The following is a 19,009-nucleotide window of genomic DNA, read 5'->3' as shown; positions in this document are numbered from 1 at the left end:
GCCCTTAAATCAAATCTAGGAACTGTTGCTAAATGCAGAATATGTGGAGTGTTGGTGAAAGTAATTGTGAGGTAGGTCCAAGACATGTTTAAAATCAGTGAACTGAGCTCCAGTGAGCTTCACATTTCATAAACATAGATGAATAGCAGTCACTGAGAGTAATATATTACTTGAGTAAAGAGGCCTTAGGAAATGTACAGTAGAATGCTGCGTATAGTACAGTGTGAACAGAGAGACTGACCATGATTTGAAACACTGTTTTTTGTTGCTGTTTTTAATTCCATACAGGAAAAACATTGTGCTTTGTAACAGTAGTTGAAACTGTTGGTTTATTTTTTCATTTGGCAGTAACTCGTCATCAAATTCTGACACAACAAAACCGATGGCATGCTGGTGTGGGCCTTCATCTAAAACTACAATTCAAGAAATTGAAGTAGCTCAAGCTGCTGCTTCTGAGGAAGTAGGAACACTAACTGGCCAAGTGTAACTTCTTCCAATGGTGCCAAGAACTGAACGGGTAAAATTTTTTGCTCCTGTAGCTTGTGTCAGGTGAAGCACTCGGAATGTGACCTTAAATTCTTCAAAAGAATGGAAAGTCAACACTGGATGTTTGCTTCATACTTTATCCGTCATCCTTTCTGTATTGAGAAATAAGTTGCTATCATGGATATATCAAAAACTGGTTTAAGTACATGATGGCATCAAAGACATTGTGTGTCAGCTACATCATCATCAACTGAACTAATCATACTTAAGTTAACCTAGATACTTGCAAAGTTATTCTGTCTTAAGTACATAATTTAAGTATATGGGCAAGTGGAATAATTTACAGTTTGTTGCTTCAGAAGTGGAATTTATGGAGACTAGCAAAAGTGGGGAGTGCATTTGTATAACTTGAAATGCTGCTTTTACTGAGCTGTTGCATAATCCATCTCATCACTCTTTAGTAGTGTATTGCTTGTACAGACACAGCTTTACACTTTCAAATTAGGTTGCTGCAGATACTAGTACTAAACTTTAAAATGATTTGTAAATGAGTCATTTAGACATGCAGCTCCACAGGGTCAGACTTTGATAACATTTAAGTAATAGAAAACATGATTTTGACATGAATTGTCTACTTCAGATTCTGGGTAATCATGTTATTCTTCACGGACTATTGTAGACCAATTAATATTTATTCCAAGCATTAGACTTGCAGCTACATTTTTGTCCATGTTTGTTCAACAGAATGCCCTATAGCTTAGACAATTGTCATTTTGTCAGTCTAACCAGGCCCAGCTTTTGAAGTGCCATGAATATCAGCAGTATAGATTCAACTAGCCACCGTCACCCCTCCCATTAGGATTTATGCTTTTGTAAGCTCCTTCCTTGTCTGACCATTATTCTGTATTGCTAATTATGGATCAGAGTTTGCATCCTTAACTTTGCCTTGCTTTGTTAATCCAAACCCAGATGCCTTCTAAGGGGATTTAGAGGTGATGGTCCTTTCGGCAGTTCTACTTATTGTACCCATTGTTGCTAAATTGGCTCATAATAACGTTTAAATGCAGCAGAAATATGTATATCCCCTTCATCGTGGGTGAAAAATTAATAAAATAGCTACAGAAACCAAAAACGTATTCTGCAGTGATTTTCCCACTAAACATTGGACTGTCTGATTTACTACTGAATAAGGTAGGTGTGGGACTTCCTGGTGAGTTTTGCATAGTGACAGTTGATGTGGGAGTTGTGGGGTAACAAGATTACCACAGTAGGTTGTGTTCCCTTAACATAAAAGCTCTTGCATATTTGTTGTAAAACAGTTACTCTTTAAAATATGGTAATAATTATTGTGTTTGGTCATCTCTGTAAAATTTACAAATACTTAAGTTTTAATAACCTGCTATTTTTTGGGATTTGTAGGACAAACTGTTTGTAGACTTGAACAAAGAGTTTTACTGGGTTTTGGCCCCCACATTGCATGCACACTTACAAGAATACATCCATACTTTACAAGATGGTATATGATTGCTCACAGTAGTAATTCAGGACTGCTGTAATTAATGTTGTCCTTGATCTGCTAGCAGTCCAGTGCATGAGTAACCAAGAAGGTTAAAAAATGCCCAAAACGTTCTGTTGCAGGTAGCTATAGTACCTGTAAATGCTCTTCATAGTCAGTGTTGCAATGCTGATTCTTCGGTCTCTTTGCTATGCAGAAGCCCACATCTGGCCCGATGGACATAAACGACTAATGTCTAGTCACTGGGGCATAAGAACGTTACTCGTCAGTGCCATCTTCAGTTCTTTCTAGCCATGCAGTCCAGTGCTCTTCACCGTGTATGCTGTTTTCTTGTAGACCGTCAGTTGGTTTGTTTTTTCCAGAGTTTCTTCTGTCCTCCAGTCAGATAAGTACACTATTGGGGATTTTCCTATTCTAATGTTTTAAGGTGGTTAACAATTGTTTGAAGTATGGGAAGCAAATCCTGAGTAAAGATTTGCACTCACTGTGTCTGTTCTGTATGAGACCTTAACAAGACTTCTCTGATTGTCCTGATTATGTTAAATAACATGTGAAGAGCTAAAACGCAGAGACGAAGTCCTAGGTGCTCAGATGGATTCCCCAGTTTCAGTTCCCTCCATTATCTTTGCAACTTCCAGCTTCTGCTAGTATTATCCCCCAAAAAAACTGCAAAGACAAAAAAAAATTCAAAGCAACACAGTGAAGATGTGGCTAATGTTTTGGTCCATACTACCAAGTCTATTCAGGTGAGGCACCTTCATTGCCCCCTGGTCTGCAGTGTTCTATGCCTGAACTCTGTGGCACATCTCCTCAGGAGGCTGCCATGGTTCCAGGCCTACCACTCACTTCTTCGATGACATCAGTGTCTGCTGGGTCTGAGGTCTGTCTGCAGGCCACAGCTTCTGATGTTCATATCACAGGTTCTGAAGGATATGGCTTTTCAGCCTTTGAAACCTAGACTAACATCAAGGTCAACAGACCACTTCTTCTGGGTTCTTTGAAAAAGTGCATGCCTAAACTGAGAAAGTCAGCCTTCCTCTTCTGTCTCCTCAGCCCTCTGTCACTTCAGCTCAAACTGAAGCCCAAAACCTCTTGAAAATCACTCAGACGTTCATGGCCTTCATGAAATACTAGAGTACCTAGCTACACCCAGACCGCTATCCCTGAAGCCTCACCATCCAAGCGGCCTAAGACGGTTGCCTTTCAAGAAGATTCACAATCCTCAGACTCTGAGGACGAACATAGTCTGAGCACCTTCCAACCCAACCTTGTCCGGAATCAGATGATACACTCTCATCAGACCTCTCTTGCATGAATACCCTTCAAAAAATGAAGGAGGCCTTGGGAAAGCAAATAGTTCACTCAAGCACAGCCTCACTATAGTGAATTGCTGAGTTTACCTTCACCTAGACCCCTAGCTGTCCCCACATTGTATGTGGCACTTGATGACGTTTTTGAAGACATCTCTTTGCACCCAAATTCCCTAACACCTCCTCCCATAAAGCCTGACCAGTTTTAGAGAGTGCTTGGCTCACTTAAGCACATTTACAAAATCCTTAAAGCAGATCCTTCAGTACTTTGTACCAAATCCACCAAAGGGGTACCAAAAGGTAAAACTAGACATCCCCTGCCTAATGACAATTTTAGACAGGTTTGGCAAGAATGAAAATACCTCTGCTGCCCTTTCCATGAAGGCACTTAATTATGAATTCCACATGCTGATATACTTGGTATAATTTGCTCCTTTAGGGATTCTAAGGCAGAGACACGAGTCTTGTCTAAGGAAATTCAGTAGATAGCTAGAACAGGTTTAGAAGTTTCCAGACATTCCTTAAAATGTGGGTATGATGCACTAGATACATTGTGTAGAGCAGATGCCACTGTCTGTCATTGGCAGACATGCATTACTCTGGTCTCTTCCTCTCTCAGACCAAGTCAAGGCAGAGCTACTGGATGCTCCTGTAGACAAGATGTTCCTGTTGGGACCCCCAGCTGAAAAGCTGTTTGAAGAGTTGGACAAAAAAGGAAAACAAATTAAAACAATGAAAGAGTTTTACTTGTCACCTATGCCTAGGAATAATAGGAACTATCCTTGCAAACCGTGCCCCCCCCCCCCCCAGGGCAGGACAAAGGGAAGCCTCTTGGTGCTAGGAAAGCCAGACATTCCAGAAGATGCAACCGGAACAAAGAGAACAGGAGCTGAAAACAACACACCCAGCACAAAGACCACCTGTAACTAACCTCAGCCCCCGACTCCTCTTCCCTACCAACCCCTTACCCTCTGTCAGGAAGCTTCTCCTTCCTACAGGAAAGAAAAATCATTATGAAGGACCAGTGGGGTCCTTTAATTCATAGAAAGGAGCTGCTGCATTCAGTACAGATAAATTCCCCCTTCCAAGGCATACAAAAGCCACCAAAAGAGCAGGAGTCTCTTGCCACCTATCCTTTTAGACTTGCTCCAAGTCGTGAAGGAGAAGGTTTTTATTCAAGTTTTTTCTAGTCCCAAGATAACAAGGCATCTGGAGGCCTATCTTGAACCTGTCAAGACTAAACAGATTCCTTTATGTTCCAAAATTCTAAATGCTACCCTTATAAAAGTTACTCCCAGTAATCTTCCAGAATGTATACAGTGTCCTTTAGGTCTAGGGAAGCACTTCCTTTCATGTCCCTATTGCACGCTACCACTGAAAGTATCTGTACTACATACCAGCAGGTTTGCACTCCCAGTTCTGTGCTTTACCATTTGGTCTACTGCTGCAAGAGTTTCCCCCAAGTGCTTAACTCCACTGATAGCCCATTGCTTAACCCTAGGGATTCACATTTACCTTTACCTGGTTGACTCTCATCCAGGAAAAATTCACAGAACAGACAGTCAACGCCTTTACAGTTCACACTGGACTGCTTCCAGAAGGTAGGTCTCATCCTAAACCTCCACATGTCTCAGTCTCTTCTGCAAACAATGATTCTCTTTGTCAGAGCCCTCATAGGTTCTGTGCAGCAAAAAGCCTTCCTTCCACAGGGGGGGGAAACATTCCTGACAAAGCTATATGATCAGCTTGCTGCCAAAGCAACAGATCTAAGCGAGTGTCTCAGGATGTTGAGATACATGGCTTCTTGCATACTCATGATTTCCCTTGAAAGCTACACATGAGAAAGCTACAGTGGTTCCTAAAATCATGGGAACTGATTTCTAAGCTCCTGGAAACGCTCCTGCCTCTACTTCCATGCCTAAAAAGGAAGCTGCTATGATGGAAGTACACCATTTTACAGAATCGTTACTACAGACTTATCAGACATAGTTGGGGGATGGGGGAAGTCACCTGGGGGCCATGAAGGTGCAGGACAGCTGGACTTTAGATCACAGGAAGCTACATATCAACGAAAGAGGTGATAGCTGTATACTTAAGCAATGAAAGCCTTCCAAGAGAGCCTAACACCAAGAACTTTACAGTTTTGTGACAGACAACATCACAGCCACATGGTACATAAACAAGGGGGAACTTTTTCTTAACCTTGTGCAGTCTTGTACAAGACCTGAAACTGACTCTTATAGCATCCTACCTTCCAGGGCAGACTCCTTAAACGGGATCTTCTGGGCGCCAGTGAATGGATGCTGAAGATGGAGACTTTCCTTTTCTTAACTTTACAATGAGAAATTCCCTCGATAGATCTTTTTTTTGCTTCCCACCAAAACAGACAACTTCATGGTTTCTGCTCCAGAATCCAACAGGCCAGGGATATAGAAAATAGGCTCATTCTCTTTCAAATGGACCAACGTGTTTCTGTATGTCTTTCCACCCTTACCCCAGGGTACTGATAAAGGTCAGGTCAGGGCAGACAGACAAAGCATGCATCTCATTGATTCATACTGGCCAAGACAACTCCATTTTTAACTCCTTTTGACCCTCAGCAAATGACATTCCACCCTCTCTCACAGGAGATGGACCTCCTCAGCCAGATGAAAGAGTTCAGTATTCTATCCTCGCCTAACCACACTCAAACTGACACCCAGGTGAAATGGGTTTTAAAACCAAAAATGTCTGCTTACCTCTGCTGTACTAACCATTCTTAAGGAAGGAGGGAAACCCACCACCAGAAAGTCATACTTGGCAAAATAGAAGAGGTTCTCCATCTGTTGCCATAGCAAGGCCACCATCCCTCCTCAGGCAGACACAGGTTCAGTCCTGCAATACCTTTCAGATCTGTTCAGCCAGGGCCTTTCTTGCTGTAGCATTAAGATGCATGCTTCTGCCATGTCATCTTGCCTACCCCATTCCGCTCCCATTTACTCTCACCTTGACATGAAGCTCTTTCTCAAATAGGTCATTTACTTCAGGCCACCCAGAAGGAGCCCATTTCCTACCTGGGATTTCAGTTGCATGCTAGAAAAACTCACCCTGCCTCCCTTTGTACCACCAGCATCTGTCCCATTAAAGATGCTCACTTGGAAGACCACTTTAATTGCCATCACTTCGGCACAGAAACCATCTGAGCTTCAAGCCCTTAGTGCAAATAGTCTTTCACAGTATTTCCCAGAATAGGATAATAACTCTTAGAATTAATACATCTTTCATGTCTAAGGTGGTAACAGGACTTTCTTTGAACAAGGCTATTTACATGCCAGATTTCTTTCCAAACCCTCAGAACAAAGTGAAGCAAATCCTTCATTTCCTGGATGTACACAGACAAATCAGGTTCTAATTAAAAAGAACAAAAAACCCAAATAGAGCAGAGCAGCAGCTGGTTGTTTTCAAAGGGGTAAAGAGGGCAAACCTAGTTTCAAACAACCCATATCTAAGTGTTTAGCCAGTTGCATTGGGTACTGTTACACTTACCATGGAAAACCTGTTCCTGGTCACGTCAAACCTCATTCCACCAGGTACTGGGCAGCTACCACTGCCTTCCAAAAAGGATTTCCTTCATAGGGCATCCTAGAAGCTGGTATCGGGAACTCCTTACACTCCTTTACAAAACACTGCAATTTAGGCATGACCTCAAGAGATAGAGCAGGGTTTGCTGCAGCCATCTTGCAAAACATTATTTCCTAGGCCAACAAATTCTCTTACCACCCTTCCACTAGTATTGGGTGTCTTTCCAAGAATCAGTACTGCTACAGTGACTACGAAAAACAGTACAGTTAGTTATACTTAGCATAAATATAGATGTTTGAGTAGATCATTGTTGCAGGAGAAGCAACCCCTCTATCTCCGCTATCTGCTGACCCTTTCCTTTGCCATTTGCTGGGTGCAAGTGAGAAAGGAGACACCTACAGATAGATCTGTCTTCAACCCTCTTCCCACTTTCATGAGTATTACTACCATATGCAAGCCAGACTTCTGGGGAAGTTGTGCTGTCCTTGGGCGGCAGACTCCCTGTACACAGCTTAGAAAGACCTGATGATGATGGCGACAGGTGACTTTCTTATACCCTGATGTCCAGATGTCAGTTAGCAAGGGATAATGTAAAGACTCCAGAAATCGGGCTGGCAGCTGACTTCTACAAGGCAGAAAGACCCAAGAAAGACCCAAGAATCAGTACTGCAACAGTGACCTACTTGAACATCAACAATTGTGGAAAATGTGGCACAGCTGTACTTTCTCCTCGACACTGCAGTACTCTTTGTTAGTAAAACTGAAATACTAGCTAAGCCTCTAACCAAAAACGTTTCCCCTTGCCTCACAATCAATATTTCTATATTGCTTCTATTTGCTTCTAGTGTAACATGAAAGCGCAACTTGGTAAGCTGTTATACTGTCTGACTTGCTGCTGTTATCCTATTTAAATTAATAATGTTGCTGCATTATCTGCCATAAAGAGAGTTAATGTTTTTGGTATTGTTTTCTTTACCTACTCCTGAAATGCTGTACTTTTTTGATTTTCACACCACTTCAACCATATCTGCAAACTGTATTTCTATTAATAGCATTTGTAAGTGGGAAAGGTACACTCTCGACCCTGCCATTTTTCAGAACCGTCTTGGTCGGGGTTGAGGGGAGAACCACCCACTTACAAATTGTATTAATGAAAAATGCAGGTTGCAGATCTAGTTAATGGGGAACATGCATCCTGGCTGTGCAAGTACTTCATTGTAATCATTTTATCAAAGCAATTTATTTTTGGGGGGGATATGTATTGGATAAATATGGCATATTTTTTATCCAAGTAGGCACTACAATACTGCTACTGTGATGCATGTGTATGATACATGGTGTGTGCATCAGGCATGGTCCAGCAGTAATGAAGAGTGACAGCAGAACTTGTGCAAGAAAAAAAAATCTGTCTTAACTTTATTGAGCCTCTCATATTGAGGAATGGCTACCACTCCTGGGATTTAATGCTGTACTGCTGTAAGCCATTAATCTAAGTGATTGGCAGTTATTTCATTTTGTAAATCGTGCAGTTAACCTTCAGTGGTTAAGTGGGTATAAGTTATCCTTTATACACTTTTTGAGTATATAGTTCAAGCCTTGGAAGCCTTAACTGTCAACATCAAGGCTGCACAGACATATATATAGTAGATAGGTACCTGTACTAACTTCTTTCTTCCCCACTTGTGCTTTTGTCAGGTCTGTTGCCGGCATTGTCTTTTTGTTTTAAAATATGGGTGACTCTTAACCCGCCTGCTAAGAAGCCTTATGCTGCCTGTTCTGCAAGTGTTTGTGAAGTCACTCTTCTTTATTGTTAATGGTCTGCTACTCTTTAAAGATGTAGGTATATTTCCTTATTTGTATAGTAGTGTAAGAGACCAGATCCCATAGTTGTACATGATTTGTATAATTGTATACAGAGTCTAAAGTTTTTATATTGCCTGATAAGTATGGTAAAATATCAGAGCAGCTCATGGAAACTTGTTCATACTACTATACAATTGCTGTGCAAAGTCTGTTACAGAAGACCTCTAACTACTAGAGCTGTTGTGGGAGCATTTTTTTAGTTTTGCTTTCAGTGCTCTGATATATACATATATATATATATATATATATATATATATATATATATATATATATATACACTTTAAAAATCCCAGGGCCATATCCCCTTCAGTTTTGTTTGATATTGCTGTTCAACAGCAGTTAGACTCCTGTGAATTTAATATGACAGGGGCAGATGCTTCCCTCAGGGAATAATGACCTGATTTCTGCTTATTTTGATTGTAAACTTTCCACTTAAAATTATGTGGTGATGTGGGAGGGGGTTAATGTTCCACCTTTCCCCACAGCAGAGCCTTCTGCTTTTGGAATGGCTCCACCAGACTAGAAAATTTGAAACCTTTCCCCAACAGGAGGCATCTGATTTGGATTTAAATGAAGAGGAGGACCTAATTTTTGGGGGCAGATGCATTTGTGCCGTGGGCTTATCATGCTGATATGGAGGAGGCTATGTCTGCAGGTTCTCTTTGGAAGAATCTCTTGCAGGAGACATAAAAATTTCATGAAAGAGCTCTCAGAAATCTTACAAGATAACTGAAGCTCCTAGGGATGGATGAGCCCAGGCCCATAAACATACTTTAGGTCCTCCAGACACATTTGAGGATGTATCCCTTGAACCAGATTCTAAGCTACTAGCCCTCAAGACATTTCTAAAGGGTCCAAGAATGGTTCAAATTTATACAAGATTTTGGTAGAAGATCCAGTTGCTACATCAGTTTATGCAACAAGAGGGTGTAAAGTTAACAAAAAGTTATCAGTGTTTTCCCTAATGATAGAAAGAGTCCTGCATCATTTTGGACAAAAATGCACGCATTTTCATTCCTGGGTGCAGGGGTTATTATCTGCCGAACGTGTTGCAGTGCCAGAAGATAACCTTTTGCAAATGGAGGCTACATTAAAAGACTTGCCAGGTGAACTACTTAAGTGAAAGCTGAGCCAGCTGCCTCAAAAAAACATGAGTGTGGAAAAGCATGCCATTAGATGATGATTTGATGCTGCCGCTTCTTCTGACAGGAGTGTGAAACCACCATTGTATGTAGTTTGATGATGTCAGAAGGCAACTATTAATTTCCTCTTCAAAGAGTTCTTGTTTGAGGCTTCTTCCCAACAAACTTAAACTTGAGTGAAGTGCAATCCGCAAATAGAAACTGCCATGCTAAGCAGAGGCTGTTTTACTGTAGACTGTACAGTGCTGAGCAATTCAACCACAGGATGACATGTTTCAAAAAGTAGAGGAGACCTAGCAAAGGCTGATGCAGGGTAGAAAAATGATTTTCCTCACACTGTTATGAAAGGACTACTCAATTTTGATGGTATTTTACCTTCACTGTGGCATGCCCTTATATCCAGGGAGGCAGGTGTTCCCATTTCAAAGACAGTTAGTTCATCCTGACTGCAGACATTTGGGTAAAGGCCATTATTGCCTTGGGTACAAATACATTTCATATCCTCTGCTTTCTGTAGAAGTATTTACCAATCTCACCAGACCAAGATAAATTAGCCGTATTTGTTCTGAAGCCACTGCTATAGCCTGAAGCCATAAAGAGTATTCCCTCTTTAAGTGCAAAGGACAAATTCTTGGTCCCAGAAATGGAGGAGTTATAGAGGCCAGTTCTGTCTCCAAACTAAATCTGTAAGCATTTTGAGAGTAAAAAAAAATGTTAAAGATCTTATCTCTGCATTTTTTCCTTCCCTGGCATCTTCATATGGCCTATATGGTGATAGTGAATGTGAAGGATGCCAACCTTTAATGACCATTCATGGGGAACATTGGCAGATCAGTATGTTTGTTGCCACAACAAAGCGTTGCCAGCTTATTTCCTTGCCCTTTGGGTTTTCAGCGAGGCCAAGGGTGTTCACCAAATACTTCCAATATTTGCTTACCTCAGAACTAAGCTGATTTATTTGTACCCATATTTGGATGCCTGCCTGATGCAGGCAAATTCACAACTACTTGCAGTGTGCTACTCAGTAGTAATGCCAGGCTACAAGAAGGCATTCTTGGAAGGAGTGCAGAGCACCAGAACATGTAGATCAACCCTAATACAGGAGAAGGTGGCCTTTATGCACCACTTTTGTCCATATCTATAATGGCACACATGACCACAAGAATGTTTTTAAAGACCCTGGGTTGCATGTCTGTTTACATCTTAATCCCTTAACTGTGCTGCACAGAAGAAGATTTCTGTGGTACCTTAGAAAACCCATGGGAACCACACTGTCATTGTTTGGAGAAAGTTCTCCCCCTGTTAAGTGCTGTATAAAAGGAGCTCAAGTTGTGAGCCTACCAAATAACAATCAACCCAGGGATGACATCTGTGATGATATAAACCACTCCAGTTTTGACTATGGATTCCTTGGATTTTATCTGGGGAACTTACAAGGGCAGCCTTGATGCTTTCAGGGAAGTGGATTGTGCAAAACGGAAGAAAAACATGATTGAATTGATTGCACTGCAGATATTCTGATGACTGTAGAAACCAGGAAGCCAGAAGCTGTTGATGGATATCACCACACTCTATGGCATAGTAAACAGGCGGGGTAACCATTATTGCCCATTACACAGATTGGCTATGACATCATGGGAAATAGTCCCAGGAGGTTCCCCACTTCTGACAACATATATGCCCTCATACAAAAACTCCTTGACAGATCAACTAATTTATCTAGCCTGTATGAGTGATGCTGAACAGACAAGTCATCATAAAACTAATGCCAAAGTAGAGACTCTCGCTGATTGACTTATTTGCTTCTCACTACAGTCATCAGGTAGAGAAGATTTCCTCCAGTTGTCCTTGCTTGAATCTTTGAGCAGTGAACACCTTCTTGATCGCTGGGTATCTGAAGCTGCTGTATGCATTCCCACCATACCCACTAATACAAAGAGAGGCAAGACGGGAAAAGTCAAGGCATACTTGGATGTTCTTCGGGTTTCACTGTTGCAGTCATTACATTTGGGTTATCTGCTTTGCAGTAGCCCTCAGTCGGCCTGATTAACAAAGTCTTGGGTCCTGCGTCAGTTGCTGTCCCTTCTTCCATGACGTCAGGGGTATAAAACATGCAGCCGACACCATTACATCAGTCTTTCTTGCTGTGCAGTGCCCGAAGTAGAAGCAGTTTGCAAGTGCTGGTCAGCTGACTCCGAAATTTTCATTTTCAAGTTTCAGAACCGAAGTCTTCAACTAAGGCTAAGTACCCCATTGAGGAAACTTTTTTTCTTGCTCCTTACCGATGTCAATAAAAGTTAATAATTGCATTACTTATGGAAAGCAAATACCTCACAAAGATTTTCATTTGTACTGTATTCCTTGCCTAGGCCCTGACCACAATGTGCCTTGCTGTCGGTTTTGTGCTTTATTTAAGCAGCGCACTATCCGTCTTCAGTATATTTTCGCTTCTAAATATTTTGGTTCTCGGTTTAATTATCCAGAAATGTCGTTGGTTAGCCTTCCGACTACCGGGATTCCGAAAAAAACGCAGATAAAGACAAGAGACAGGCCGCCGAGGTCCAGAGCTGCCGACGACTCTTCCCTAAGCCAGTCGCCAGTGCTCAGTGAGGTGCTTTCGTAGCCCCTGATACCCGCTACTTCTGACTCACAGGCCTCTACTGAGACCCATTCAGAGTCCGGTATGCTGTGAGATGCTTCAACTGTGGAACCTTCTGATGTCTCTACCTTGGATGGGTCCGGAGCCGCTGTGCAGACACCAGCTTCTGAGGGGTGTATTCAGGCCTACGGACTTGCATATTAAATAGACGCCTCCTTCTTCATTTAGGCCAAAATCTCGAACCATGCCTAAGAAACCGACAGTCAGGCCTCTATGCCTAAAAAACAAATGATAAGAATGGCTGAAGATCTCAACTCTAATCAGGGGAAGCCAACGTCCCCCTTCTAAGAGACCTAGGACTGAAGTTGTTTATGAATCTTCTGAACAGAATTCTGATTTTTCTGATTCTTCTGATGATCTGGATTTGCCCTTATCTACTTATGAGGATTCTGATGCAGAGGACTGTATTCCCTCTGCTTCCCCTCCAGAGGATTTTTCTTTTGGTGAAACCTTACATACTCTAAGGGAGCATTTCCACTGGGAAAGCCCGGATTTTTCTGATTCTAAAAAGAGGCTTAGGGATTTCTTACTCCTGCCTCAGCATAAGCCTTTAGCTATACCTCCTGTACTAGACATTGTTGATGATGCCTTTTCGGAATCTAGTTTGGCCCCTGATTCTTTGCCTCCTGCTCCCAGAAAACCTGACAGATATTACAGGGTTCCCGATTCTCACAAGTTCCTTTTTAGAAATCCTATTGCGGATCCAGAGACTGTTTCACAGGGACCCAAGGGCATTAAGGCTTCTACTGCTAAAAATCCTACCCCCTCTGATAGAGACTCCAGAGCGCTGGATAGATGGGGTAAGAAAGTTTACACTTCTGCGACCTTGGCCATTAGGGCTTTAAACTGCCAGTTTCATATGTTAAAATATCAACAACATGTTATTGGATCGCTTAAACAGAAAATGATGTTAATGCCTGACTGCGCTGAAAATAAAGAATTACAGGATTTAATGCATTCAGCTGAACAGGTTGGAAAACATACTTTGCAATGTGGATTTGATTCATTAGAGGCCTCTTGCAGGGCTGCTGTTACTGGGTCTGTGCTCAGAAGGCATGCTTAGCTTAAGGAGCAATCTTTGCCAGATCATGTTAAAGCTAAATTGTTGGATGCTCCCTTAAATCAGGACCCGCCTGTTTGGCAACAAGGCTGAGGAAGTTCTTAAAAAGATGGAAGATAAAGCTAAATGTATGCAAACTGTTAAAGATGTCTTACAAGTTCAGCCTCCTAGATTTAGTAGATACTGGCCCTCTAAAAATTGGTCATTGCCAGCCCCTTCCAGGTCTTCTCAAGCCAAACCCAGACACAGCAGGAACCCCAGGTTTCAGTCCCAAGGGATGCACAAGACTAGGCAGTGGGGGGTTTCCCCGCACCCAAACCTGGGAGCAGCAAGACCCCCCCCCCCCCACCATGGAAAACCGTCTCAATGACTTGCTTTTAAGACTTTCAAGCACTTCCCAACTGAATGCTCCTTTAGGTGGAAAGATTGGTCTGCAGGACAAAAACTGAGAACTCATTACCCAGGACAAATGGGTTCTAAATATAGTATCCCAAGGATACAGATTAAATTTCCACACGTTGCCAACACCAAGCGGGTAACCAGATCTACCCCCAAATCAGTGAACAGAGGCCCAAAATCAGGTAATCTCTCTCTCTTAAACATGGGAGCTAGTCAGTTGGTACCAGAAGAGGAAAAGGGGCAAGGTTTCTACGAGACTTTTCCTGGTACCCAGAAAAGGCAATACATGGCATCCTATCCTGGACCATTCCATTCTAAACACCTTTCTGGTGATTCCAAAATTCAAAATGCTGACTCTTCACCAGCTGCTTCCTATGCTAGGCAAGGATGCATGGTTGGCAACACTGGACTTAAAAGAAGCATACCTACACATCCCTATCAGGGAGTCTTGCAGAAGATACCTACACTTCAAAGCAGGCTACATGCACTATCAGTTCTCTGCACTGCCCTTTGGCTTATCTACTGCACCCAGGGTATTCACAAAATGCCTAGCTCCAGTCATTGCATTTTGCAGGCAAAGAAATATTCAAATATACCCATACCTGGACGATTGTCTAATTCAGGCAGAAAGCAAGGACATTCTCTTCAGTCATCTGGCCTGTGTTCAAAGGGTACTAACTTGTCTGGGGTTCACCATAAATGAAAAGAAATCCCACTTGGTACCCAATTATATTCCTGGGAGCAAGCGTGAATACCACTTCCCAGATGGCTTTCCTCACGCCAGAGATACGGATACATTTGACAACTTACTTCAATAAAGTGGCCACAAAAACCCAGCTATCTGCAAGGCAAATACTGCAAGCCTTGAGGTTCATGGCCTCATGCATTCTTCTAATTCTGTATGCAAGGCTGCATATGAGGAAACTACAATGGTATCTCAAAAGCCTATGGTGTCAACATTCACAGGATCTGGAAGCAAGGATTCCCATCATACCTTGCCTACGCCTAGAGTTCCTTTGGTGGGCAGAGGCCTGCCACCAAAGCAGGGGACTACCATTCACATTACCCCCTGCCAAACAAGTCTGAACAGATGCATCAGACTATGCATGGGGGGGGGCTCACCTGGCAGGGAAGTGCATTCAGGGCAAATGGAACCCAAATCAAATGCACCTGCACATAAATCAAAAGGAAATGTTAGCTTTACAGAATGCCCTGACAGCCTTCAAGGACCACATTCTTCCAGGACAACTAATGGTAAAGACAGACAACACCACTGTCATGTGGTACATAAACAAGTAGGGGGGTACACATTCTTACCTCCTCTGCAGACTAGCCATGACATTGCAGAACACAGCCTTGAGCTACCAAGTGAATCTACAAGCGCAATTCCTGCCAGGAAAACTAAATGCACTGGCAGACGGACTAAGCAGAAATCTCATGGACCCACACAAATGGAAACTGGAACCAGGGATTTTCAACATGTTGACAAGCAAATGGGGGAGTCCAGATGTAGACCTGTTTGCCTCCCCCCCCCCCCCCCCAGAACCATCAACTGGACAAATTTTCCACAGGGATTCCCCACAAGCAAGCTTGGAAAGTGGATGCTGTATCCTTCAGCTGGAAAAACCTATCAGTTTATGCCTTTCCTCCTCTGCCTCTGCTCTCCAAGGTACTACTAAAGATCAAACAGGACAAGCCAAGGACAATTTTAATTGCACCAGACTGGCCTCGCCAACACTGGTACCACTCTTGCACAGTGTGTTACGCTTGGCTCCATGGCACCTGCCTCAGATTCCTTCCCTGTTGTCTCAGCAGGAGAACATGATTCTGCACCCTCAGCTGTAAACCCTGAACCTAGCAGCCTGGCTAATTACCTAATCTCTCCTTTACCATCCCTCAGTAAATCAGTGTTGGATATAATTTTAGAGGTAAGGAGGCCTAGTAATAGAAAATCTTGTGCTGCAAAATGGAAAAGATTCTGTGCTTGGAACCAATCTCAAGGAATGAACGCAGCAGTTCCCAATTTACCTCAGATTCTACAATACTTAACTGAGATGCTTCATAAGGGCTTGTCTTTTTTCTCCATCAAAATTCATGCCTCAGCCATTTCAGCTCATTATAGCCCAGAACCTCCCCTGTTCTTTCACCCACTGCTCAAGCAGTTCCTCAGAGGGGCCAAAAATGTAAGGCCACCCAGGAGAGCTCCAACTCCAGCCTGGGATCTTAACTTTGTCTTGGAGAAACTCACTCTTCTTCCCTTCGAGCCAGCTGCTACTGCTGATTTAAAATTTATTTCCTGGAAAACAGCTTTCCTTTTGGCAATCACTTATGCAATAAGGGTATCTGAATTACAGGCCCTTATGGCAGTAGAACCTTTCATCATCTTTCATGCGGACAGGGTGTCCCTCAGAACCAACCCTCCTTCATGCCCAAGGTGGTATCCAGTGTGGCTCTTAATCAGTCCATTCATTTGTCTACCTTTTTTTTTCCTAACCCACAGAAGAAAGGGGAACCGATACTGCACTCTCTAGATGTGCACAGACCGCTTAGATTCTACTTGGACAGGACTAAACCTCAAAGGAAATCTGAACTACTGGTGGCATTTGCTGCAGGGACAGACGGGAAAGCTATTTCAAAACAAACCATTTCAAAATGGATAGGCCACTGCATTCATTTCTGCAATAAGCACCATGGAAAACCTTTCCCACAGGGCATCAGACCCCATTCAACCAGGGCTGCATCCACCTCTACAGCCTTTGCCAGGGGAATCCCTACTTGGGACATCTTAGAAGCTGCTACCTGGAGTTCTGTACATACTTTCACCAAGCATTACCATTTCCCAATTTTCTCTAAATCCAGGGCTGGTTTTGCCACTGCAGTCCTGCAGGGCCCTGTAGCTGATCCTAATTATATTTAAATTCCTCTTCCCAACCTTAGCTTTGGGAATCTACCCAAATGTAATGACTGCAACAGTGAAACACGAAGCACATAGTACATTTGTGTACACTTACCATAAATGTAGATGTTATAGTGTATTCATTGTTGCAGTCCTGGTTACCCTCCCTCCAGCCCCCTTTTCTTCCTTTGGCTATACCTCTACTCTCACCTACTATGCTCTTAAAGCTTTTTGGTGTATTTGCTTTTCTGTTGGAGGTATATCATTGTATTTATAGATTTAATTGCTTCCCATTAAGGGGGCACCTGACATCTGGGGCAAGAAAAACTGATGTAATGGTGTCGGCTGCATGTTTTATACCCCTGACGACCTGACGTCTTGAAAGAAGGGACAGCAACTGACGCAGGACCCAAGACTTTGTTAATCAGGCAGACTGAGGGCTACTGCAAAGCAGATAACCCAAATGTAATGACTGCAAAAGTGAATACACTCTAACATCTACATTTATGGTAAGTGTACACAACTGTACTTTCTCTCACTTGGACCAGATTACACTAATATGGCATCCAGCCATCAGAAGCCTCAAGTCATCAACCTGAATGACCTAAACTTAACACTCCCCTTGAGATCCATTTTCCTCTGAGCTGCTATGTGTTCTACAGGAGGCCAAGACACCCATTACCAAGAAATCTTACCTGACTAAATGGAAAGGGTTTTCAGTGAGGTGCTTCAGTAACTGAATAGAATCCATTGCAGCATCCTTACCTATAGTCCTAAAGTACTTCTCAGAACTATGAGAAATGTTTTTTTACCTTAGTTAAGTTGCACTTGTCAAACATTACAGCTTGCCCTCCCCTGGACCCATCCTTGGCATCCATATCAGTGATACTTATGATTTTAGTTAAGCCAACTTCTCTGTTCTCACTGATGGTCAGCCTCAGACCAGCTACCCAATGAATCTTTTTGCTATTGCAGGAAATGTTTAAGATGAAGTAAAGATTAAAAAAAGGAAACTCGTATAATTGCATCAACTGATTTTGCTTTTTGCTGTGAGATAACTTCTGAAATAACTTTGTGAAGGAGTTATCCTTCTCGTGCTGCTTAGCTGTGCCTACTGAGGGCCATGTCAGTGCCTCATGATCTTAATTATAGGATGCTACTTAGTCCCTACATTCTCCAGTTTATTCTTGTATGTTAACACTGCGCAGAACACCTTCTCATAGTTTGTCACAGAAAGTGCCTGTGTTTGGAGGCAAAAGAAAAATCTAACCTTAAGCCTTTGAAGCACACCTGTGGTCATTCACTACAAATTTTGGATCAAATTTAGGATCATCAGAGGCTTTACCTCCTGTTTTTGACCTGTAAACATTGCCCAGAATTGCCACTGGTGCCAACCATTTGGCAGTGCAGTGGCTTACCACCATCAGTTTGAGGTCTTCCTTACCTTTTTATTACTTTGTAGGTATGGAGTTCAGTGCTGGGTAAAGCAGAAAGAACATCTTTGATATAAACATCGGAGGATGAAAATAGGGGATCAGGAAAACAAAAAGTTTAACTTGTAAAAATATTCAGAAGGCTGGCATCTCGGGCCTAATGTTCATTACTCCTCATTGGTCACTTCAAAATTAGCTGTTTCCATGGAAACTTCAGCTGTCTAGCTGATTATTTCCATTTCGTTTCAGAATTCAGTCACTGGGTCTGTGTCCCTCAAATCATCCAACTCTCAAGCACTGAAGAAGAAAATCTCTTCATTGGTCCTCAAGTGTGTCCAGCACTTAACACAAAAGGAAGGTCCTTGTTATTTACTGTTTGAAAACAAGGGTTTCGGTTCTTCCATGGCAGATGTATTGATTTGACTCTACTTTTTATATAATTTCTCCAGTTGGCAGTCTTTCCTGAGTGCCATTTTTTTACTCAACAGTTAGAGTTGAGTTACATATTCACAAGGACACAGGAACTTTGGTCTTATTGTCCTACATGTGCCTATGAGTAGTTCTGAGAATATTTCCTCTTGCAAGGAGCAAGTTAACTAGGCATGCATTTTAAAACATCCTGCAACAGAGAAGGTGAGTTGTCAGGCACAAGTCTTCCTTATCAACACTATTGATTGCTTTAAC

At 42.4% G+C, this 19,009-nt stretch overlaps 1 protein-coding gene across 1 annotated transcript in view; it reads left to right on the top strand.

Moving 5' to 3' along the window:
• Window positions 1-7,830, top strand: part of SNX16 (sorting nexin 16) — a 696,777-nt gene extending 688,947 nt beyond the window's left edge. Inside the window, exon 8 of the mRNA XM_044089372.1 lies at window positions 349-7,830. Within this exon, the coding sequence (XP_043945307.1) occupies window positions 349-487 (139 nt within the window). The 3' untranslated portion in view covers window positions 488-7,830. The remainder of the gene's footprint in view (window positions 1-348) is intronic.
• The last annotated feature ends 11,179 nt before the right edge of the window (window positions 7,831-19,009 follow it).

Source organism: Protopterus annectens, chromosome 12.part0 (assembly GCF_019279795.1).
Source record: "Protopterus annectens isolate FY-2018-M chromosome 12.part0, PAN1.0, whole genome shotgun sequence".
Taxonomy (NCBI): domain Eukaryota; kingdom Metazoa; phylum Chordata; order Ceratodontiformes; family Protopteridae; genus Protopterus; species Protopterus annectens.
This window is presented reverse-complemented; position numbering and strand designations above follow the sequence as displayed.